Raw genomic sequence first — 26477 nt, forward strand, 5'->3', positions numbered from 1 at the left:
AAACCAGAGTAGCACAGGGCTGGAGGGGGCACACACAAGACAGGACACCAGTCCATTGCAAGGTGCCCCAAGGAGGGCTTGAACCCCACACTCACCACACAGCAGGCCCCAGCCATACCTGCTGCACCACCACATCCCATAGTTGAATTCTAGGCTAGAATTGATCTTCTCCCTGGCAATTCCTGGTTCTTTGGAGACTTAATGATGTGGTACCTAGAATGCATAAAAAGTGTTTGTTTCTCATTCTGTAGAATTTTGCATCTTATCACAGCACTGTGGCTCAAATGCAGTGATAGTTAAGTACTAGTGTTAACATCCTTTGGTCTCTAATGCAGGGGTGTTCCCCATTTTAGAAGTGAAAATTGAAATTCAGAAACAAATATTAAAACAAATTAGTTGACCATGTCACTCTAACTTGACTTGATTGAGAGAGGCTACCTGCTATTATCTTGCACCAGTCACTGTTTCCATAAATAGTACAACTAGAGGCATGTGCTATAACCTCAAATCTCTCCTCATTCCTGATCCTGAAAGCTGCTTGTGTTTCACAATGGTTTAAGTAACTGAGCTAATCATTAAATGTTTATAGCTTTTTTCCAAAGGACTCAAATCCCAGCTCCTGCATAAGAATGTTGGATCAAGCTATGAATGAATTGTTCCAGTAAAAATTATCCAGCTGTATAAATGGTGAAATAAATGTAAATCAACTGTCAGGGAATTCACAAAGACAATGAGGTATATGCTTTAGCAGAGGCTTTATTTGATCAATTAGAATTGTTCCCTCACAAATGTAACAGACAATCATGCAGGTTTACATGCTCAGTCATAATAGTGCAGCATAACTGGGAAATTACAAGAGTTTAATATGGCATCTAAGCAGCAGCCTCTAACTGTTCCCTATAATCGTTTTGCACCAGACTACAGATTTGTCTTCCGCACTGAAATATTTCAGAGAAATTACCCAGCTACAGTATATAAATGGTTAAATAGTTGTACTGTTTATAGCTACTTATCACTATTACAAGGTAGTTTCCGTGAATCACCATAATCAAGTGGTGTCATGCATTATTTGACACTTGCAACGGAGTACATTTATTTTTCTATTATTTATACTTTTTCTGATGTTGCAAGACAATCTGCAAAATGTTTTTAATGAAAGTGACACTTCAGAATTACAAACAATGCTCTATATCCAAATCATCATTTCACTCTCAGATATTGCTAAAGTAACTGTTTGCAAAATGGAGAATTTCCTGAAGAGTGCTCAGCAGCAAGATGTCACAGTTATCCTTCAGGTGAGTCTCATGGGTATAGTTCTTTACTGGAAATATACAAGACACTGGTATGCCCAGTTGATCACTCACCTTGTGGATCTGAGAAAAGATATAGGTCTTGTGTAAATACTTTTATAATCACCATCTGTAACCTCCAGACATGACACAAACAGATGTATTTCACTGTAGTAACTGGACACTGAGTGAAAATTCAAATGCAGCATGTGAATAGAAGCAAGAGGTGAAGTGCACAGGTGAAATGAACATGGAACAAAGATGCACAGATTCCTCTTAGGAGGACAGTAAGTGGAACAGGTGTTGGAGACTGGGGTGGGTATACAGGGGTGTGAAGGAGATGGGGCTGGAATACAAGACCTGGACGGCAGCGCAAAGAACTGGGGCAAACAGGACAGGGACAAAATATACTGAGAATAAGACTTTCATAAAACAGGTACATAAACAAGGATCTTTTGCTGGATGCAGGCAAAGCAATGCAGTGCCGATTAATAATCTGCAATCTGGTATTACTCCTTCGCCCCTGTTAGAGGGCTGGTCAGTAATTTGGGATCAGGTGTGCTGATGGGGCTGGGTGGAGCTGGGGTTGTGTCCCTTGTAATCATTCAAATTGTTCTTCTGCTTCGTGACACCATTGAAATGATTTTAAAATTTCTCAGGAGTACTCTCTTCCAAAAACAAAACAGATCCAATTTCAACTTTTATTTTGAGTCTATTTCAAATCAGTCAGTCTTATATTTTAGGAACAGATTGTTGTGGCTCACTTGTTAGAGCTCCTTTAATGTCAGATACTGTCTCCTAGTAAAGAAGTGCAGGTTTGCCAATTTCACTAGACTCCATGTTCGATTGCCACTTGAAACCAAGTTCAGCAATCAATAAGAGTTATCAGTGATAAAATCTCAGCTTATGAAAATCCAATTACACAAAACAGAACTATTACCGCTCAGGGTGATTAACTTGAAGCTGAACGTATCCCTTACACACCAGCGGATCCCCGAGAGGGGAGAGCAGGTCCACTGTCTGCTGTTCTGTTACTCGCACAATATTAGCAGATGTTGTTTCAAAAAATGTGCTATAATTATAACACAGACCATATATTTTATGAAGTTCAGAATACAACAACCAAGCCTCTTAAATAGTAACTCTCACCTTCTCTTGTATATATGGACTGCGATACACATCCTGTATGTCCTTCTCCACATAAATACATGCTTCATCCACCTTGGTCAGGATCAGTAGCTGGGGGACACCTGAAATCATATAATTTGTCACACATAAAAATCAGTGTTATCCACTACTACAGTTCTTATTTGCTTAAATTCACTTTTTAAAAATCAGGAAATTGTTTGGGGATATATTGATTGCACCTGTGAAGGACTGCATACACTCTCCCAAAACAAATTCAGGCCTAAAATGAAGAACCTGTGTTTTCTTTATCATCAAATGTTTCAAAACCACTGGTGAACAGATTTTTTTGGTCCTATGAAAAAAATGCCTGTTTTCAATGTATTTTTGCACACTGAATTGAAATATGTTTTCAGAATTTCTCTATCACCCATAGTTGTTATGTTCTAGTATATTTACATATCATACAATATCGTATATTGGTACCGATACTATACGGGGCATTCCAAGCAAATATCAAGTCACGTAGTCTTCCGTGGCAGTTGTCATTAGACTGGAATGTAGCATCTTCCAGCGTGGACCACGTCGTCATAGAATGTTGGGATTAGTTTCTATGATGACGCGGTCCACTCGGGAAGATGCTAAATTCCATTTCAAGCAAAGTTTGCAAAACAGCTATTTTCATCATTTGTGCAGTACAATAGGTGACAACCTTGGGGAAGTCAGTGACGAGCATGGTGAACGATTTCACCAAAACATTTTGGATATGGAAAAACGATACCAAGGTAGGTGGAGTCCCAGTATGTTGGCAGACAATTGCTGGACAATGAAGAGGGATATTGCTGAGGCCAAAAATCATACACTTGTATGTTTCACAAGTAAGTTTGTACTTATTTTAAGTGTAATAACAGTCTTATTTAAGAATAAGTAATACACATTTTTTTCAAAGCTTAATTGCTTTGTACCTTTTAAACCCTGTCTGATAGAAAAATTCTGAAAACATAACCTGAATTCAGTGTGTAACACGTGTAACACGTGGTGTAATGTTTTGTTCTAAGGCCAGTAGGTTCGTCCGTGGAGGTGTAAAAATATAAAGGACCACTCGACTTGGCAATTATTAAAATTAACTATTAAACTTTACCAAAAACTATATTTCTCTTATTTTCTCATATACATTATTTTCAGTAAAACATTACATTAAATAACATAAAACTGAACTCTGATAGTCTAAAGCAACAAGGAAAAAAAATAATTTGCTTACACACAATGAATACACACCATACAAATTGTAGCAACTAAGTTACTGTTAGACTAGGGTGCACCCCAATATTATTAGGCATACCAAGCTAACACTTGTTTAACAATTATTAATTATAACAATTAACAATTTTAATTATTAAAATTTAACACACCAGTAGTAAAACAATCAGTATTTACAGTTCAAATATTAATTTCTCAGTGCTTGCAGTTCAACACAGCAGTTCAATAACCGAAGTTTAAATTAGTTCCAAGAGAGGGGGGAATCGAATCGTGTCCATCAAGTAGTGATAGTGTTCGTTATAACACAAAACTTGCCAAACTCCTCACCTGAAGATTGGAAATCAAGTCCTTTTCCTACAGTGGTGAATACGCCATTCATTTCAGAGCTATTCCTACCACACTCTGGAAATCATGCCATGATGCCATGGGTCCCAGTCACAGTCAAATCCAAGGCTCAGTTCTTTTGGGGTGGCTTGCCATCTACGCCTTCGCGTAAAAATTCGTTGTTGCTCCAAAAAAAAAAAAAATTAAAACTAATTCCTCTAATAAAAAATAATTCCTCTCTATCATAAAGTTATTTCCCTTAATTTATGTTAAATCTGCTAATCGTGTAATATATTGTGCAATATATTTACAGGGTTACAAGTGTAAAAAGTACTATGAAGTACATCTACTTTAGTTTGTGGGGCAAAAAAGTAAAAAAATGTTGTTGACCAGTGTACTTTGTGGGAAAATTTGCCTATTTACTAACTAAAACAAGCACCCTTTTAAATGACAAAAACCAGAAATAAAAACCAACTTTCTATAAAACATTTGGCATTTCTGTAAAGAAATACTTTGTTTTAAATTGTGTTCATCTTCAGACATTTGGCCATGAAATTTATATGGGCTATTATTTACATTTATTTATTTACCAGATGCTTTTCTCCAGTGACTTCCAACAAACTTTACAGTCTTATCAGCCTACACTCCAAGGTGACTTACAGTGCTAGTACTGTACACCACTTAAAATGGGTCACTCATCCATACGTCACAGTGAAACACACACACTTTCTCTGTCACTCACACACTATGGGTGAACCTGAACAGCATGTCTTCGAATTGTGGGAGGAAACCCACACAGACGCGGGAAGAACATGCAAACTCCTCACAGACTGAGTGGGGGTCAAACCCACGTCTTCTTCCACCACCCATGTGCTGTGAGACAGCAGTGCTACTGGCTGCACTATTGTGCCACCTGCTGCCGCCCAAATATTATGTATTTGAAATTGTGACAAACTGTTAAAGACAGGTTCAGTGCCAGAAATTCAAAATGTATGTGGAACAACCCTCACTTCTCACAATAATTGTTCCCAACTTACCAATCTCATTGGCATTCTGTCGAATAGCAGCAATTTTTTTCATCAGCTGCTCAGGCATGTCTGTGACTTTAGAAGCATCTATCACATATACTACGCAGTGGATCTTGTTTTGCAGTTTCGCTGATTTGGAGTTGTTGAAACAGTTGAAACAAGAGCAAACAACATTGGATCCTGCATCACAGTTTCTGCTTCCAGGATAGACTCTGAACCACTTGAGACCCTGCATTGTATGAGTACAAGTGATTAAAAAATAACAGGTGAATTGATTCTGTTATTCTTTTGCTAATATTGCTAATATTTATTATACATTTCTTTGCTGTAGAGTTGTACCCTATATATTTTTGAAAATTATTGTAAAGCACTTTGAAACACAGCTTTCAAGATGTAAAATAAAGATTATTTTTATTAGAACAATTCTTGCAATAATTGTAATAACTTCTAAGGCTGTGTGCCTCATTTTGCTGAGCCAGTCAAAGTATAGGAATTTCCCATAAATGTGTGTTAAAAACCTTATTATGCAAATTTTATAATTACAAATTAAAAGTGTTAGTACAAGTTCTCCTAATATGAGCATTCATGATGCAAAAAATACTGTTTGAGCAAAACTTTTAAATGTTCAAATAAAAACAATGCATTAAATTTCCTTGTTTAATTTTCAGTGCTTACAATGTTCTGAGTTTTAGGTTACACTTGAAGCTAATCATATTCATATTTGCATGCGTTACTCATACCTGATACCGGTCAGGAACATGCCCCTTCAGAATGTTGCAAATGTCTTCAACATGCACTCCTTCACCTGGAGCCGCTTTCAACCCCATGGTGTCGCACACAATGAATGAGAGTGGCTTGCCATCTTCGCCTGCTTTAATCCTGAAAGGAAGAAGCTGGAAGCAAAGGTAATTTTTCAAAATTATTTGAAGTAGTATTACTATGAGATGTTTCAATATAAAGTGAGCATCATTGTAAAGGACCCCAGTGGATGTTTAAAACTTGTCTTCCTTTGTCAATACCTTTGTTAAATTTTTCCTTTTGTATTTGTACTTTTATTTTGTCATATAACTGCAATGAAATACGGTCATTATAAGGTGGCTTTTATTTTGACTTGATCTTGTATTCCCAAGAGCCCTGCATTTAGATTTGACGAATTAGTTTAAATGGTTGGCGCGCAGATATAACTTAGCTCAGCTTGTGGTTAGCTGCGTGCTACAAGAACTAAAGAATTTATTTAATACAAGGATTCGCAACCCTCCGAAGAGGCACAAGGTTTGTACATGTATATTGTTGTAAATGTTTCTTTTTTTTTATGTAATTGTACTTGTTGTTTTGTCCATGGAAATGAGATGGCATTTTACACCAGCTCTTACGTTGGTGGAGGTTGTCAAGTTAGTTTCAATGAATCAACTAAACCATCATCAGTCAAGTCTTGGCCATCACTGGTCTGTTACATGATCATGGTTTAGTGAAGGCTGTATACAGACATGGCTATAGACACAGTTCAGTAAAAATAAATATATTACAAGTTTTAGTGCCTTAAATATTAACTATTTTGTGAATCCCATCTTTGCTTTTTGAAAGATTCAAGTACCTGGGTTGTCACACCATCACCAGAACTGCCTGATATGGCTTGGCTGGTGACATAACCATGGAAGACAGAGCTGATGGAGTTGAAGAAGCTGGACTTTCCAGCACCAACAGGACCAACCAGCAGAATCCGTGCCTGACTCACTAAACTGATACTGGGCTTGTACCCCTTGATTTCATTTATCAGCATATTCTTTGTCCTAGAAGTAACAAACATAGCAAATAACAAGGCATTTATATTAAATAAACACATAAATATTCATATATGCCAGTCTTGTTCCTGAAAGAAGCTCATCACAATGATTTAAGTAACATAATTTACAATTCATTGGTTATTTTTATTTCTTCAGGGCTGAAAGGATCCATGTTTGAATACAAAATGTGCTATTGGACTGAATAATGAACTCAGTATAATAGAAAGGATATTTGTTTTTATAAGCTGCTGCAGAAGTTTTTCACTGTATGGTAGGCAATTGTGTAACGTACTCTGATTTCCACACAATTTTCCTCCATGGTTCTTCAAGACGTCTTACAAGTTCTGAGGAAAAAAAACAACAAAATAAGATAAGCCACAATTTATTTTTAAGTGGAAACCAGAGTAATCTGTCTCAAACTGTAAGGCACTGATTGAGTAACTGTAACGGTTTGAACCTCAGACCAGTTTATAAGATTTGTATAGGCAGTACAGTAGGCAGTGGCTATAGCAATCAGAATGTCCCAAATTGAGAATAAATAAAGCAGGTGGAAGAACAATTATTAATTAGCTGATGCTTTTTTGTCCCTTAATTTGTTTAAATAAGTTTTCTACAGTAAGAGACTTTGGATGATTTACCCATTATGCACCTGGGTCATTTTACCGGAGCAATCTGGGGCAAGCACTTTTATCAAGGGTACTATAGCGAGAGATTCAAACCCAGGTCTTGTGATAGTAAGGTAACTGCTCTAAACACCATGCTGCTACTTACTGTATCCAGCTTAACTGTTACTTTTTAATTTGGAAGCAATACCATACATTTTATTTGGCTGAAAATAATTAACATTACAGTTTTTGCTTAAGCACAATTATCAAAAAAATCAGTACATTTAAAAAGAAACACACACACACACACACACACACACACACACACACGGAACCGCTTGTCCTATACAGGGTCGTGGGGAACCGGAGCCTACCCAGCAACACAGGGCGTAAGGCCGGAAGGGGAGGGGACACACCCAGGACGGGACACCAGTCCGCCGCAAGGCACCCCAAGCGGGACACGAACCCCAGACCCACCCGAGAGCAGGGCCTGGTCCAACCCACTGCGCCACCATGCCCCACATTTAAAAAACTTTCAGGCAAATTCCATAAAACAGTGTATGTATTCTTATTACTTGAACACAATATTCTTGAATCAGTAACTCTTTTCCAACATCTAAGTACATTGCTCAGCAGTAAACAAAAAAAAAGAATTGTTTTCAGGTAGCAAAACCACGTTTTGTGGTCTGCATGACTTGGCTTTAGGAATTGCATTTAAACTTGAATTAGGAATTGCATTAAACTGTAATTCATTCCATCTTCAACATTAAATTAGTTACATCCTGTTTAGCAGAGACAATTCAGAAACTGCTGATCAATGAATAAATGTACAGTCTCTACGGTAAAAATACACTGTAAAAATAACCATTTGGAAAAATATGCACACAAATTAAAAAGAACACTCACTTTTGTCATTCATGTCCCTCATGTAGTCATCAGCAAAATGAAGTATTTTCTGAAGAGCGCTAAGTAGCAAGATGTCATCATTTTGCTGAAGCTCCACCTCGCGGGTGTAGTTTTTCACTGGAAACACAGAAAGCAGTGGTATGCCCAGACGAGCACTTGCATCCTTGATCTGAGGTGAGGGCAAAGGTGAAGTTCTTTTGTGAATAAATACAATGAATTTTAGTGTTTGAAGGATACAGTCTATGTTAAATATCTATATCAAAATCACACACACACTAGCTGAAACCACTTGTCTCGAGGCGAGCTGGAGCCTAACCCGGCAACACAGAGCGTAAGGCTGAAGGGGGGACACTCAGGACAGGACGCCAGTCCATCACAAGGCGGCCCAAGCAGTACTCGAACCTCAGACCTGCTGCACCACCGCGTCCCCTCAATATCAAAATCAGTTTTTGAAAATTGTTTGGTGATCACAGAACGGTCAGTACATTACTACTATGGGCTTTAAGTCCAGAGGTGTCAAAATTTGCTGCACCTCTAATTCCCTGTTATCTGTTCGTCATTTTAGTTTGAGTTTACTAATTTTAGTTGATTATGACAGTAACTTGTGGTTTCAGAAACATATTATTAGAGATCAATCAGTACTCATAGATGCTCGTCTGCAAGTTTGAGCAATGAAGTCCGTTTAACATTAACATTTGCTGTTTTTATTTTTACAGCAAAAACCTGATGGAGAGCCTCGCTTCATTTCGTTCCTCTTGCTCATTAAACCATTGAGACAGAGTCCAAAAATTAGTACACTATTGTTTTACCTTATCCTAAAAGTGTAGTACCCTTTTTAAGTCGAAGTTTTTGCTGTACATTAATTACTAGGCTCTACATTAAAACTTAGTACAATTTCTTTAAAGCTTTCATACTGGTAGTTGCAACTGTTTAACACATTTATTTTTTACAGGTCATCCATCCATCCATCCATCTTCCTCCGCTTTATCCGGGGCCGGGTCGCGGGGGCAGCAGTCCGAGCAGAGTCCTCCAGACTTCCCTCTCCCCGCACACCTCCTCCAGTTTCTCTGGGGGAACCCCAAGGCGTTCCCAGGCCAGCCGGGAGACATAGTCTCTCCAACGTGTCCTGGGTCTGCCCCGAGGCCTCCTCCCAGTAGGACAAGCCCGGAACACCTCCCCAGGGAGGCGTCCAGGAGGCATCCGGAACAGATGCCCGAGCCACCTCAACTGGCTCCTCTCGATGCGGAGGAGCAGCGGCTCTACTCCGAGCTCCTCCCGGGTGACTGAGCTCCTCACCCTATCCCTAAGGGTGCGCCCAGCCACTCTGCGGAGGAAACTCATTTCTGCCGCTTGTATCCGTGATCTCATTCTTTCGGTCATGATCCAGAGTTCATGACCATAGGTGAGGGTAGGAACGTAGATCGACCGGTAAATTGAGAGCTTCGCCTTACGACTCAGCTCCCTCTTCACCACAACAGACCGGTACAATGACCGCATTACTGCGGACGCCGCACCGATCCGCCTGTCGACCTGCCGCTCCATTTTTCCCTCACTCGTGAACAAGACCCCGAGATACTTAAACTCCTCCACTTGAGGGAGCAACTCCCCCCTAACCCGGAGGGAGCAATCCACCTTTTTCCGACTGAGAACCATGGCCTCGGATTTGGAGGTGCTGATTCTCATCCCCGCCGCTTCGCACTCGGCTGCAAACCTCCCCAGTGCACGCTGCAAGTCTTGACTTGATGAAGCCAACAGGACCACATCGTCCGCAAAAAGCAGAGATGAGATCTCGCGGCCACCAAAACAGACACCCTCCGTTCCCTGATTGCGCCTAGAAATTCTGTCCATAAAGATAATGAACAGAATCGGTGACAAAGGGCAGCCCTGGCGGAGTCCAACATGCACCGGGAACAGGTCTGACTTACTGCCGGCAATGCGAACCAAGCTCCTACTCCGGTCATACAGGGAACGAACAGCCCGTAGCAACGAGCCCCGAACCCCATAATCCCGAAGTACCCCCCACAGGATGCCACGAGGGACACGGTCGAATGCCTTCTCCAGGTCCACAAAACACATATGGACTGGTTGGGCAAACTCCCACGAACCCTCCAGCACCCTAATGAGGGTATAGAGCTGGTCCAGTGTTCCACGGCCAGGGCGAAAACCGCATTGCTCCTCCTGAATCCGAGGTTCGACTATCGGTCGGATTCTCCTTTCCAGTACCCTGGCATAGACTTTCCCAGGGAGGCTAAGGAGTGTGATCCCCCTGTAGTTGGAACACAATCTCCGGTCCCCCTTCTTAAAAAGAGGGACCACCACCCCGGTCTGCCAGTCCAGAGGCACCGTTCCCGAACTCCACGCAATGCTGCAGAGGCGTGTCAGCCAAGACAGCCCCACAACATCCAGAGACTTGAGAAACTCGGGGCGGATCTCATCCACCCCCGGAGCCTTGCCACCGAGGAGTTTTTTGACTACCTCAGCAACTTCAGCCAGGGTAATGGACGAGTCCCCCTCCAAGTCCCCAGCCTCAGCTTCCTCTACGGAAGGCGTGTCGGAGGGATTGAGGAGATCCTCAAAGTACTCCTTCCACCGCCCGAGAACATCCTCAGCTGAGGTCAGCAGCGCACCACTTCCACTGTAAACAGTGTTCGTGGAACACCGCTTCCACCTTCCGAGTCGCCGGACGGTTTGCCAGAATCTCTTTGAGGCCAACCGAAAGTCTTCCTCCATGGCCTCACCGAACTCCTCCCAAGCCCGAGTTTTTGCCGCGGCAACTGCCAGAGCCGCGCTCCGTTTGGCCTGTCGGTACCTGTCAGCTGCTTCAGGAGTCCCATGAGCCAGCCAGGCCCGATAGAACTCCTTCTTCAGCTTGACGGCATCCCTTACTTCCGGTGTCCACCACCGTGTTCGGGGATTGCCGCTGCGACAGGCGCCGGAGACCTTATGGCCGCAGCTCCGAACCGCCGCCCCGACAATGGAGGCGCGGAACATAGTCCATTCAGACTCAATGTCCCCCACCTCCCTCGGGACCTGGTTGAAGCTCTGTCGGAGGTGGGAGTTGAAGACCTCTCTGACAGGGGCCTCCGCCAAACGTTCCCAACAGACCCTCACTATGCGTTTGGGCCTGCCAGGTCTGTCCAGCTTTTTCCCCTGCCATCGAATCCAACTCACCACCAGGTGGTGATCAGTTGACAGCTCAGCCCCTCTCTTCACCCGAGTGTCCAAGACATATGGCCGAAGGTCAGAAGAAACGACTACAAAGTCGATCATCGACCTCCGACCTAGGGTGTCCTGGTGCCAAGTGCACTGATGGACACCCTTATGCATGAACATGGTGTTCGTTATGGATAAACCGTGACTAGCACAGAAATCCAATAACAACTCACCGCTCGGGTTCAGATCAGGGAGGCCGTTCCTCCCAATCACGCCCCTCCAGGTATCACTGTCGCTGCCCACGTGGGCGTTAAAGTCCCCCAGTAGAACGACAGAGTCCCCAGTGGGAGCGCTTTCCAGCACGCCCCCCAGGGACTCTAAAAAGGCCGGGTACTCTACACTGCCGCTAGGCGCATAAGCACAAACGACAGTGAGAGACCGTTCCCTGACCCGAAGGCGTAGGGAGATGACCCTCTCATTCACCGGGGTAGACTCCAACACATGGCGGCTGAACTGGGGGGCTATTAATAAGCCCACACCAGCCCGCCGCCTCTCACCTTGGGCAACGCCAGAATAGTGGAGAGTCCACCCCCGATCGAGGAGATTGGTTCCAGAACCCAAGCTGTGAGTGGAAGTGAGCCCGACTATATCTAGACGGTATCTCTCGACTTCCCGCACCAGCTCAGGCTCCTTCCCCGCCAGTGAGGTGACATTCCAAGTCCCAAAAACCAGAGTTGGCGCCCGAGGTTTGGGTCGGCCGGGCACTCGGCCCCGACCACCGCCCAAATCACAATGCACCGGCCCCTTACGGTTTCTCCGGCAGGTGGTGAGCCCACCGAAGAGCGGCTCCACGTCATGGCTTCGGGCTGAGCCCGGCCAGGCCCCGTGGGCATAGACCTGGCCACCAGGCGCTCGCATGCGAGCCCCCCCCCCAGGCCTGGCTCCAGGGTGGGGCCCCCGGTGACCCCATACCGGGCGGGGTAAAGGAAAGCCTCGATTTTTCCGTCATAAGGGGTTTTTGAACCGCGCTTTGTCTCGTCTGTCATCCAGGACCTGTCTGCCATGGGAGACCCTACCAGGGGCATATAGCCCCAGACAACATAGCTCCTGGACTCATTCAGGCACTCAAACCCCTCCACCACGGTAAGGTGGCGGTTCACGGAGGAGTTTTTTTTTTTTTACAGGTCATTAAATGACAAATCCTGTAACATTGCAAATCTTACCTTTGCTTGCAGGTATACACTGTGATACACTTTCTGTATGTCTTTCTCCACGGGGGGGCATGTTTGATCCACTTTCGTCAGAAGCAACACCTGAGGAACACCTGAAACATGCATTTTTTCACTTAGAAGTAACCAGAAGCTTAAGTGTAACACTTCACTTTTTTTTACATATGGCAGGTGACCCATTGTACCTAACAAAATCACTTTCCTCATTATGACTTCACCTGTGTAGCACAGTACAAATCAATGTCACAGAAGTAAAGCATAAAATTTAGTGAAGAGAACACAGGTTTTTCATTGTTCAGTTCTTAGCTTCTTTTTCCACTAAAGCAGTTGTTAGAGCACTTGATGTGAACAGGTGACTGTTTATTAAGGCTCTAAATACAAAACAAACACTGGTTGTGTATTAGACCAAATCAAAATGCCGTCAAAATCTAACTCTTATATCATAAATCAGGACTTGAGGACAGTCTTGACCACATGTCCCTACTTTTCTGTATAATCTTGCTGACTTACCAAATTCATTGACTTTCTTTCGAACTGCACGAATTTTGTCAATCAGTTCGTCTGGAATGAGTCCCATTTTGGATACATCAAGAACATATACAACACAGTGGATCTTGTCTTCCAGTTTCTCTGGATTGCTGGCACTGCTGTCTTTGAGAGGTGATAGAGGACTGAACTAAAAAGGAAATAAGTCATGAATCAAATACAGAGTACAATCTACCCCCACCTTACAAAGGACTTCTCATACAGTACAGTTATAGCCAAGTTAAAGCTCATAGCACAATAATTTTTAAATTAGATTTTTTTGCAAAACCTACCAAAAGCAATCTATTGCAAATAAATGATAAACATGATGAAAAAATATGCAGTTTGATAATATATGACTTATTTTCTAGTGTTTTAGCCTTTTAGCTGCTACTCCTGTTTGTGTATCTCAAAAAAAAATGTGGGAATGTGATCAGGAATTGTTTATTCTGAGTTTTATGCAACTACTTGTGTGATGAACATTGGTACACATAGTGGAAAGAAACAAACTAAGTTTGCTTAAGAATCACAAATCTGCAACTATGTCTCTCTCACACACACACACACACACACACACACACACACACACACACACACACCGCTTGTCCCAAGTGGGGTCGCAGTGAACAGGAGCCTAACCCAGGAACACAGGCCACAGGGCTGGAGGGGGAAGGGACACACCCAGGACGGGACGCCAGTCCGCCGCAAGGCACCCCAAGCAGGACTTGAACCCCAGACCTGCCAGAGAGGGGAACCCGGCCAAGCCTGATGTGCCACCGCACCCCCCCCTTTCTCCTAATGTAATGCACAAATTGTATTTCTCTGAGATGTACGTCACTTTGGAGAAAAGCATCTGGTAAATGAATAACTGTAAATCTAAGTTAGTTGTAATTTCAGTAAACCTCATGGTGGTGCAGTGAGCAGTGCTGCTGCCTCACAGCACCTAAGCTGTTCTGGCGTAGTTTAAAATCTGTCTGAGTTTGTGTCTAGTCTGCATGTTCTCTCTGTATTTGCATGGGTTTTCTCCAAGTGCTCCAGTTTCTTCTCATAGTCCAAATGAATGCAGTTCAGGTGGATTGTTGATGCTAAATTGTCCCTAGTGTGTGAATGGGTGAGTGTGTGTGTGTTTGTGTGTGTGTGTGTGTGTGTGTGTGTGTGTGTGTGTGTGTGTGTGTGTGTGTGTGTGGCTACCCAGCAATGGATTGGTGCCCCATCCAGGGTGTACCCCCCTCTGCCTTGCACCCATTGATTCCGGTAGAGGCTTTGGATCCCTGTAACCCTGATCAGGACAAGCAGTTAATGAGAATGGATGTATGACTGAATGAATCAGTATACTGCATGATCGGAGAATAGGTGGATGTAGATTGAAAATTTACACTTCTATGAATAATGCTTACCCACTGTGCTAGTCACTGTCTCTGTTGTTATATAAATTTCATTTCAGAACCACTCGTCCCATACAGGGTCACGGGGAACCAGAGCCTAACCCAGCAACTCGGGGCATAAGGCTAGAGGGGGAGGGGACACACCCAGGACAGGACACCAGTCTGTCACAAAGCACCCCAAGTGGGACTCGAACCCCAGACCCACCAAAGAGCAGGACTGTGGTCTAACCCACTGCGCCACCGCACCCCCTGTTATATAAATATGATATGCAAAAGTGGTCTGCATGAAATAATGAACATGTAATATATTTCAGCTGTCAAATTTCTCAGAATTATGGATCATGGATTATTTGTTTTACAACAAGTGGTATTACCTTCAAGCGTCCGGATTGTGTCAAGGATTTGGGTGTCCTGCTGGATGGAAAGCTGTCATTTGTATCGCATGTAAATGCTTTGACTAAGTCGTGCTTCCTTCAATTAAGAAGCATAGCTAAAATACGGCGATTCCTTTGTAGACGGGATTCTGAGAAACTGGTTCATGCTTTTGTTTCCAGCAGGCTGGATTACTGTAATGCTTTATTGTCGGGTTGTCCGTACCAGACTGTACCCAGGCCCCAGTTGGTACAAAATGCTGCTGCGAAAATTGTTACTAGAACTAGGAAGTACGACCATATAACACCGGTACTTAAATCCTTGCTTTGGCTCCTGGTCTCTTATAGAGTTGATTATAAAATCCTACTTTTGACCTATAAGGCAACACATGGCATTGCTCCGGCTTACCTTTGTGAGATCATTAATTTTTATATCCCAGGACGATATCTCCGTTCATTAGATGCAGGTTACCTTAAAGTACCTGTGATCAATAAGACCTCAGTAGGAGGTCGCGCCTTTAGTTATAAAGCACCTAAACTGTGGAATAGTCTATCAGTTAGTCAGAAATGCTCCGTCTGTTTCTGTTTTCAGATCCCAACTTAAGACTTATATGTTCACTCAGGCATTCCACCTCGTAATGTAATTTGACCTGCCTTGGTTGTTTATTTTATCACCTTTACAAAACTGCATTTTAAATTTACTTAAGTAACAAATTACTAACTCTGTCCTATCTTCTCGTTGAGCACTACCTCGCTACATAAGACTTGAGGAGGCTGGCCAGTGGTGACAGATGAATCCCGTGCTGACAGAGGATGATGTCCATCTGCCATGACGATCAAGACGTTCCATGCCGAACTGGGGATCCAAGATGCCATTTATCAACATTATAATTACTTGTTAAACACTGGCTTACAAATTGTTACTTTCTAGAATGCCCAGGAGGGGTGGGCAACCGCTGGCCCGTGGACCCCCAGAGGTTTTTTTCTCCCTCAACTTTCAGTTGGGAGTTTTTGTTCCTTTCCCTGGTGGCCAGTAGGTATACTTATAGCTCTATAATAAGTTCTTCATTATGGTAGCCATTAGTTGACTGTCTTCTTTGTTTGTATCAATTTTTCTTGCTGTATGCCTGTGTTAAAGTGCTCTGTATCACTGCGTGAGAAGAGCGCTCTATAAAAAATAAAAATAAAATAAATAAATAAACTTAAACAAATGGTGGTGCAGATTTGCAATATGATTACTCATGGTACGGTGAATAAAAAGGCTTTCAATTAAGACATTAGGACTAAGCTTTTAAATATTCAAATTAACAGAAGGGGCTAAAGTACCTCTGTTTTTGGTCACCATTCAAAATACTCATGTCCTTACTGAGTCAGTCTAATCTTACCTGGTACCTGTCTTCAATATGACCGTTCAGAATGTTAGGAATCTCTTCAATATTCAGCCCTTCTGTTGGGCCCTCCTCTAGTCCCATGGTGTCACACAGGATGAATGGTAGAGGTTCACCGTCTTGACCTGCCTCAATCTGGTAAGCGCGAAACTGGAAGCACAAGTGATAATTAAACACAACGCAGAGAAGCATTAGAAACAGAGCATTTGATATAATCTGTAATATTATTACTCTACTGTAGTGTGGTTCAATAACCTTGTGTTTGTATCTAAGCCATCTATGTTGTTGAATACACTTTTGTTTACTCTCAATTGTGCTGTGTGTCACTTTGGATAAATGTGCAAAAATTGAATATAAACCTGAACGTAAACAATGCTCACCAAATTGCGTGTATGTGAATTCAATTCACCAAAATAATAATATATAATATACACAATATGATTATTTCGGAAATAATGAGCAATCACTTTTTGGTTTCTCGAAAAGTACTTGTACCTTGAGGGTCACGCTGCTTTCTAAAGTGGTGCCTGTCACAGCTTGGCTGGTAATATGTTCATGAAAGACAGAGTTGATGGAGTTGAAAAAGCTGGACTTTCCAGCACCAATCGGGCCAACTAGCAGAATCCGTGCCTGTTTCACTGAACTGACACTGGGCTTGTACCTCTTGATTTCATTTAACAGTTTTTCCTTTCTCCTAGATGAACAAAACTGGAAAATTAGCCAGGAACATGCATTCAATTAGAATAATGTCCTAAAATTTACACAAGCTTAAAATTAAGATTAAATTAGCACATACTTTTTAGTCCATTCAATATCTCTCCATGGTTTATCAAGAAGTCTTTCAGATTCTGAGAGAAAATAGAAAAAGGGCACAAGCAATATATACAACTTATGAATAAAACCTTAACTGTAATTGAAAATAGGAACAGTAGCACTGGTTATTTAGAGCAGTACATGACACTCACCGTTTGGAGTGGACTGAGAGCCTCCCATCTTAAGTTTTCAGACTTTCCAGACTTCAGTTGCCAGACCTGTTTGAGGGAGTTTTTTCATTGATTATTCGTATTAATTAATGTAATCATAGTTTTTAATAAAAGATTTAAAAAATGTACACTCATTCAGTGAATGATATGTTGTAAACTGCAGAGCGTCGAAAAAAGTGTAACATTTTACATTTGCCACTCGCCTGTTCACAAAATTTAGTGCTTGGATGTTAACAAATGATTTAAAATTTCAACCACTTTTCAACATATTTCAGAAACCCTTCTTTCTTTGTAAATCAAACATTTACCTCCAATATGCAATGGATTGAGAAATTTGTACATTAAAGCGTGTTTACATTTTTGAAAGTGAATATAAGGAAATTGTAAAAATCTAAATGCTCAAATTTGTTTACTGCTTGTAATTATATTATCAAACAAAAATTCAGATTTTGCATTAACCCCTGTATGTTGACGATCTGGACCAATGTGGAGCCAGCTATAAAATGAACATCCTTAAGATCTTGTTTAAGAGTGTGTGAGAAAAGAATGGGGCTTTTACTGTAGCTTGGGGCAAAACTGTGAACGAGTATGGCCAACCTTTATACGTAAAAGGACACTTTTACTGACAAAGCAGGTGCTTCTTTTGTTTCCTTAAAACAGGCACTTGCATTGCCTCCTTAGCTAGCTTTTGCGATGACACAAAACTGTTTGTTCTGTTTGCTGCCACTATGAAGAACTTTGCACAATCAGTGCTGACTCAAAAACATGACACATATTACACAAGCCAGTTGCTTATTATAGCATCACTGTATTACTGCAGTGGGTGCGGTGGCGCAGTGGGTTGGACCTGGTCCTGCTCTCTGGTGGGTCTGGGGTTTGAGTCCTGCTTGGGGTGCCTTGTGATGGACTGGTGTCCTGTCCTGGGTGTGTCTCCTCCCCCTCCGGCCTTACGTCCTGTGTTGCTGGGTGGGCTCCGGTTCCCCGCGGCCCTGTATGGGACAAGCGGTTCTGAAAATGTGTGTGTGAATTGAATCACCCTTGATCCCATTTCTGCCGTCGTGCCTCTGTGGTATTGCTGCAGCCGTGTATGTGGTTAACCAGTCATTGTTCCTTGTACTTGGTCACCCTCTTACCTTGATGGTTCCCCACTCGGTTGAAAAAATTCACTCATTCAACATCTCACTGCCCCTCGTGCATCTCCATGAACTTGTTTTGCTCATGACCTTTAACCTATCTATTTAACGCTGCCCTCTGCTAAACCCAGCTCATCTCTTTCTGACTCCAACCCATGAAGAATCCCATGATTGTGAACTTGCCATTGATACGGCACTGAAACTACTATTTGATTTATCTGATCAACCCCTACCTAACCTTGACTTTGTCTTGTTTGTTGATAGTTCTTCCTCTTGTGCTCTTTTTGCCGCCCTAGATGACATCCTTGAGTCTGCCCGTCTAGCAAGTACATGCTCTGCCCAGCAGGCTGAACTGTTTGCACTCACTCATGCCTGTATCTTAGCGTGTGACCTATCCGCCACAATTTACACTGACTTTCCAGGATCATGCAACAGCACCATAAAAAAATAATGGCCACTGGGTGTTGTCAAAAAGCTGTCCCAGGAAAGGATGAGGATGTCTGTAAAGTACAAATGTCCCAAATGAGAAAGAAATATACTTTCCTTCAGGACTGTGCCTGAGTTGCTCTCCCTATTTTTCCCATGTGACTGTATAAAGAACTTGGTTTGTTTCTTGAACAGACTATTGAAACTGTGGTATCTGTTGACTGGAGGCAGGGAATGTGCTGTCTTTATCAACTGTGTTAATCTATTTCTGCTGTTCCACTTTAATCACGCCTTTCTGGTCGATTTATTTTATGTCGCACTATGCAGATGTTTTCTCTGTCCACTTTTGCGTGAATCCTCATGTCTTAACCTTGGAAGGTATTACTGACATGTAGAAATACTTTTCAACATATTGGTCTGTGAGAAAATGAGTCCATGTGGCATTGCACGGGTTTCCACTGGGTGTGTCGGTTTCCTCCCAAAGACATGCATTTGGTGTGATCACAGTGATCTTTGTGTGCAATGCTGTGCAGTTTAATCTCTAAACCATCACAAAGTGTCCAGCACATCAATGTTGGAATTAGCTTTCAAGGATTGTCTTAAACTGAGAAATCGAGACGAGTTTAAAAAGTGTGTCATCCACCCCATTTCTTCTCTTCTGTTGAAGTGAATTTCACTTTCCAGACATTTTTTTTCATACTGGGAGCAGCACAGTTGAAACATATGGACTAAAAACCTATGAAGAATGACACCGGTGAAAATACTGTACAGAAATACTGTATGTTTTTTAAGAATACATTTTATGAGATGCAGAGAATGGAAGTGTTTCTGTTTCTAGAGAGTTCCTTTCAGTTTTACATTTAAACAGTTTCCTGTCGCAATGCCTGTTAGACTGATTATTGTGTTAATGTAATCATGAAAGCAGTCTCCGGTGAATTAAAAAGGCCTCTACATATTTTAAAGATGCATTTTGTGAGATACACAGGACACATTTTTCCAAATTGTTCATTTCACTTTCATATTTAAATTGACCGAGTATATACTTTATAGCGTATAAACACTGCTCCACTAAAGATAACGTTTATCAGTTTAAATGTAATAATCCAAAAACGTTTTATCAATACCGAAAGTTAAAACGCAGTTCACTGTTATGATTTATGAATGTGTTATTGTTATTTTATATTGATATTAGTAATATGGATAGTCCTTAAATAGAGAAGCATTCAAATGCATAAACATGACTAAGAGCACATTAAACTCACCTCAGTAAAATGATGCGAGGAAACAGCTCTGGATGAGAGAGAGAAAGTGAAAGCTATAGGATGTTACATGTTCTTTTTGTACGCTAATGGGGTGGGGTAACAAGATAGGCTTCAACTAACAAATCCTGACGAGTGTAAAAAGTGACATCAACCCCTGGTCTCTTCTATTGTTCAAGTGAATTTCACTTTCATTTTTTTCATACCCTGAGCAACGCAGTTCAAACATAGTCTATGAACTAAAATAAAAACCTATGAAATATGATGCCGGTGGAAATACTGTACAGAAATACACACACTTTCTGAAAGGTTGAGGCGAACTCGAGCCTAACCCGGCAACACAGGGCGCGAGGCTGAAAGGGGGAGGCGACACATTCAAGGTAGGATGCCAGTCCATCAATAGGCACCCCAAGTGGGACTCGAATTCCAGACCCACCAGAAAACAGGACCCGGCCAAGCCCGCTGTGCCGCTGCGTTTTACTTTCGTATTTAAATTGACTGAGTATATACAGGACTTTATAGTAAATAAAATTGCTCCACTGAAGATAAATGCTATCAGTTGAAACGTTATTTTAACTGGAACTAAGTTAATCTTAAAACGTTTAAGCAATACCAAATGTTAAAACACGGTTCATTATTATGATTGTCATGCCCCTTGGAACAAGTAGAGCGGCAACACCTGCGGCTGATTGATGAGACCCGGTATAAAGGGAGCTCCGTGACTGCACAACACGATGGATTCTTGGAAATGCCTCCTTGTGTGGATTGTACAAAATCAGCCTTACTCCTTGACTTGTGCATGCTTGTGTTCTGACTTATCTTACCTGGCCTTTTCCTTGAGCCGGGGGAAGTTAGTGCTCCACTGAGGCAGCCCCACGTTTATAGTTCAAATGCTAATAAAATAACATATTTAATTGCGCTCCTAACCGGACCCACGCTGGACTGGGCTATAGTGGTCTGGCACAAGGAGAAGCCCACCATTTATGAGCACTTCCTTAAGCAGTTCCAGGTTGTGTTTTACCACCCGCTGTCGGCACGCTCGGCCAGCGACCGCCTGATGGTGATCCAGCAGGGGAATCAGACCATGGCAGCCTATTCTCCAGAATTCCAGACCCTGGCAGAGAAAAGCGGCGGGAACCAGGCTGCCCCTTTAACCTCCTTCCGCCACGGGCTGCACCCTCAGATCCAGGCTGAATTGACGTACCGAGGGGAGGACTTGACCCTGGATCGTTTTATTGAGAATGCAATCATGGTGGATAGTCTCGCACGGGATCATCTGCCCTGTCCCAGGTTACCCCCATGGGAGACGTCAACGCCTCCTGAGGCTCCGAAACCAATGCAGTTGGGACAGGGGTGTCTCTCTCACAAAGAGAGACAGCAGTGGCTCCGGGGCCAGCTGTGTCTGTATTGTGGACGGTCGGGGCATTTCCGAGCAGACTGCCCTGTGAAAGAACCTGTTTGCAAGCCCAGCTACGGAGCAGAGATGAGTGCCGCCCTCCACACCAAGACACAGCTCACGGTACTCCTAGAGGCGTCCTGGAGGGCCTCTCAGGTACAGACTCGCGCACAAATGGATTCAGGGGCTGCCAGCTATTTTATGTATGCGACCTTCGCCCAGTACCACAACACCGCAGTGCGCGACTGCAAAATTACACGCCGGATTAGTGCCCTGGGCAGGCAGCCGCTGGGTGCGGGGGTGATGGAGAAACAGACAGTGCCGTTGTGAGTCCGGGTTGGGGCGTGTCACACAGAGGATCTCGCGTTCTATCTGATCCGTTCCCGGGAGCCACCTGTGATTTTGGGGTTCATGTGGTTGGCGAAGCACGACCTGTCCTTCTCCATGAGCCGGGGGGAGTTAGTGGCCTGGGGACCACAGTGCGCCACCACTCGCTTGACTCTACCCTGTCGGGCAACTTCAGTGGAAATTTATTATTATTATTATTATTATTATTATTATTTCATTTTTTTATAAAGCGCTCTTCTCACGCAGTGACAGAGAGCGCTTTAACACAGACATAAGGCAAGAAAAACAGACACAAACAAAGAAGACGGTCAACTAATGGCTATCCCGGAAGCATCCAAGGCTTTTGTTGTGCCAAGAGAGTACCAGGACCTAGCTGAGGTGTTCAGTAAGAGTAAGGTGGCTACCTTACCCCCGCACAGGCCTTGGGATTGTGCAATTGATCTGCTGTCGGGCACGACTCCCCCTAGGAGCAGGATCTACCTTCTGTCATTACACAAGCAACAGGCCCTTCAGGAGTACATGACAGAGGCCTTGGGCTCCGGGATCATTAGACCGTCCACCTCCCCGGCAGCAGGCGGATTCTTTTTTATTACAAAAAAAGGACAGAGGGCTGCGGCCTTGTATTGACTATCGAGGGCTGAACGCGGTCACAGTGAAATACCATAACCCCTTACCACTCATCACCGCTGCATTAGAACAGGTCCACAGGGCTCGATTGTTTACGAAGTTAGATCTGTGCAGCGCCTACAACCTCATCCGGATTCAAGACGGTGATGAGTAGAAGACCGCGTTTAGCACCTCCTTAGGGAATTATTAATACCTGGTCATGCCGTTCGGCCTAGCCAATGCGCCATCTGTGTTCCTGGCTTTTGTTAATCATGTTTTGGGTGACTTAGTAAACAAGAGAGTTCTCATGTACCTGGACGACATCCTCATCTACTCCCAGATGATGGACAAGCATGTCTGCCTGGTGAGGCAGGTTCGACGGAGGTTGTTAGATAACTGGTTGTACGTCAAGGGAGAGAAGTGTGTATTACATCAGAAACAGGTCTCCTTCCTCGGGTTTGTGCTAAAGACCGACGATGTGGCCATGGACCCAAACAAGGTCCAGGCAGTGCTGGACTGGCCCCGACCTACGACTGTCAAGGCCTTGCAACACTTCTTCGGTTTCGCAAACTTTTATTGTAGGTTCATCAGGGGCTTCAGCTTGGTGGCAGCTTCGCTGATGGCACTGCTGCGGGGAAAGGGAACGAGACTGGCATGGACTGAGGAGGCCCAGACAGCATTCCAGACCCTCAAGGAGAGGTTCACTACAAAATCGATCCTGCGACACCCAGATCCATTGCTCCCGTTCGTGGTGGAGGAGGATGCCTCGGAGGTAGGGGTCGGTGTTATCCTCTCACAGTGACAGGGTAATCCCCCAAAACTCCACCCCGTGCAAACTTTTTGAGGCAGCTGACTCCAGCCGAGTGCAAGTATGACATAAGGGACCGGGAACTGTTTGGCATTAAATTAACATCGGAGGAATGGCGACTCTGGCTGGAGGGCGCTGAACACCCATTCCTCGTGCTGACAGACCACAGGAATCTCGAGTACCTGCAAAAGGCATGGCGGCTGAACCCTGGCAAGCACGCTGGGCCTTGTTTTTTATCTGGTTTCGGTTCACAGTGGCTTACAGGCTGGGGTCCAAGAACATCAAAGCAGATGCCCTGTCCTGAGTTCATGGCTGGGAACCGGAGAGGGCTCTGCCCGCTCCCATCTTACTGGAACATTGCGTGGTGGCTCCAGTAAGATGGTAGTTCCAGGAAGAGCTGCAGCGGCCTAAGAAGAGGACCCCCGACCCACAGAGAAACCAGAAGGTAAGGAATATGTGCCGGTTCAGCTCCAACCTTCCCTCCTGCAGTGGGCGCACAACTCCCCAGTGACAGGACACCCCGGCCACCACCGGACCTTAGCCCTCCTCCAGGGACGTTGTTGGTGGCCGTCCATCCGAGAGGACGTGCAGGAGTACATGGAGGCCTGTGAGACCTGTGCCCAGGCCTGGACGCCCACTCAGAAGCCCGCAGGTCTGCTTGAGCCCCTCCCCATTCCGGCTCAGCCCTGGTCACACATGTCCATCGACTTCCTGGTGAACCCCCAGTGTCCCAAGGTAACACCGATACCCTCAGTGTCCTTGACCGGTTTTCCAAGTCATACCGCTTGCTACCCTTGCTGCAACTCCCTTTGGCCATGGAAACCACGGTGGCCCAATCCCAGAACATCTTCGCCTATATGGTCTTCCGGAGGACATTATCTCTGACAGAGGCCCGCAATTCTCCTCACGACTGTGGAAGGAGTTCTGGCGGAAACTTGATTTCTCAGTGAGCCTAACGTCCGGGCATCATCCACAGGCCAGTGAACAGGTGGAGAGATTACACCAGGACCTAGGCCACTGCCTGCGTTGTTACTGCAGTCAAAAACAACGCCAGTGGGTCTGCTTCCTCCCCTGGGCCAAATACACTCACAATTCTTTGTCTCACTCGTCTACCGGACTTACCCCGTTTCAGTGTGTCCTAGGGTATCAACCTCCCCTGTTCCCTTGGCATCCAGAACGCACCGAGGTCCCCACCATAGACGCCTGGTACCAGGACAGTGAGAAAACATAGAGGTCAGTAGCTGCCCAGCTCTGCTGTAGCGAAGGCCATTACAAGCAACAGGCCGATCGCCACCAGCACCCCATTACCTTCTGTCCCTGCCAGTGGGTCTGGTTGTCAACCAAGGACCTGAAGCTGCGTCTCCTGTCCCGGAAACTAAGTCCCTGGTACATAAGTCCCTATCAGATCATCCGCCGGGTCACTCCCATCACGTATCGCCTGTGTCTGCCTCCGTCCTTCCGAGTCCATCTTTCCTTCCATTTCTCCCTCCTCAAACAATATACAGTGTTTCATCTCCAGTCCCCGAGAGCTGCAGCACTGCCTCCACCAGTACAGGTTGATTGAACTCCGGCGTACAAGGTTAAAGAGCTCCTGGACTCCCAAAGGTGTTGCGGCTGTCTGCAGTATTTGGTTGACTGGGAGGGGTACGGCCCAGAGGAGCGCAGCTGGGTACCGGCAAAGAACATCTTGGATCCGGATCTAATCTCTTCTTTTCACAGAGACCACCCAGATTGCCAGGCGCCTTGGCCTCTGCAGGCAGCAGGAGCTGCCCATAAGGGGGGTCTCCTGTCACACCCCTAAGAACAAGCAGAGTGGCAACACCTGCGGCTGATTGATGAGACCCTGTATGAAAGTGATTTATGAATTTTTTATTTATATTTTTTATAACACATAAAAACTGGTGGGGGGGAGGAGCCGGAACTGGTGCGGAAAGTTGAGAAATACCAACTAGATATAGTTGGGCTCACCTCCACTCACAATGTTGGCTCTGGAACCAAACTCCACGATAGGGGGATCCCACTCCTACTCAGGGGTTGCACGGGGTGAGGCGAGACGCGCCAGGCGGGTGTGGGGATACTCACAAGCCCCTGGCTGGCTGCCATACAGTTGGAGTTGGTCCTGGTGGACAAGAGGGTCGCCGCAATGCGACTTAGGGTCGCAGAGAGGAAAACTTTGACTGTTGTGTGTGCTTATGCACCAAACAGCAGTTCAGAGTATCCGACCTTCTTGGAGAGGGTGGGTGGGGTTCTTGACAAGGTCCCGCCTACAGACTCCATAGTCCTGCTGGGGGACTTCAACGCTCACGTTGGCAATGACTGGGAAATCTGGTAGGGGTGATCTGGTGGGTTTCATCTGACTTGAGGCCATATGTTCCGGACACTCGGTTGAAGAGAGGTGCTGAGCTGTCAACCGATCACCATCTGGTGGTGAGGTGGATCAGATGGCGGGGAAAACTGATGGACAGACCCGGTAGGCCCAGACGTTTAATGAATGTGTGCTGGGAACAACTGTTGGAGGACCCTGTCCGTAATGATTAACTCACACCTCCAGGAGAGCTTCTCCCATGTCCCGGAGGAGGTAGGGGACATGGAGTCTGAATTGACCAGTGGTGAGGGAAGCTGTCAAGCTGAAGAAGGAGGCCTTTAGGGCCTGGTTGGCTCTGGGGACTCCTGACTCAGCAGACAGGTACCGGCAGGCAGCAATGGCTGCGGTTGCAGAAACAAAATCCAGGGCATGGGAGGAGTTTGGAGGGGCCATGGAAAACGACTATCGGTGGGTTTCAAAGAGGTTCTGGAGAACCATCTGGCAGCTCAGAAGGGGTCGGAGGAGCTTCGCTCAGGCTGTGCTCAGCAGGAGTGGATAAACTCTGACCTCTGATGAGGACATTGTCGGGAGGTGGAAGGAGCACTTTGAAGAATTCCTAAACCCGAGTGATATGCCTCCCTTAAGGAGTCTAAAAAGTCTATGCCGGGGTGCTGGAGAGGAGGCTCCGGCCGATAGTTGAACCTCAGCTTGAAGAGGAACAATGCGGATTCCGCCCTGGGTAGGGAACAGTAGACCAGCTTTTTACCCTCTCACAGATAATTGAAGGGGCATAGGAATTTGTTAATCCAGTCTACATGTGTTTTGTGGACTCGGAGAAGGC

The 26477-nt window shown here is 44.5% G+C and overlaps 1 protein-coding gene across 1 annotated transcript; it reads right to left on the bottom strand.

The window, feature by feature from the left end:
* Positions 1 to 1211: 1211 nt before the first annotated feature.
* Positions 1212 to 17365, bottom strand: LOC108930536 (uncharacterized). The gene is made up of 13 exons (XM_029254791.1): positions 17338 to 17365; positions 17169 to 17220; positions 16868 to 17066; positions 16370 to 16522; positions 13214 to 13379; positions 12698 to 12798; positions 8322 to 8490; positions 7103 to 7154; positions 6621 to 6816; positions 5767 to 5919; positions 5036 to 5255; positions 2439 to 2539; positions 1212 to 1373 (listed from the first exon to the last, which is right to left on the bottom strand). The coding sequence occupies exons 1-13, from the start codon at positions 17363 to 17365 to the stop codon at positions 1212 to 1214; spliced, it is 1752 nt and encodes a 583-aa protein (XP_029110624.1).
* Between the last annotated feature and the right edge of the window lie 9112 nt (positions 17366 to 26477).

The sequence above is a fragment of the Scleropages formosus genome, chromosome 9 (assembly GCF_900964775.1).
Source record: "Scleropages formosus chromosome 9, fSclFor1.1, whole genome shotgun sequence".
NCBI classification, from domain to species: domain Eukaryota; kingdom Metazoa; phylum Chordata; class Actinopteri; order Osteoglossiformes; family Osteoglossidae; genus Scleropages; species Scleropages formosus.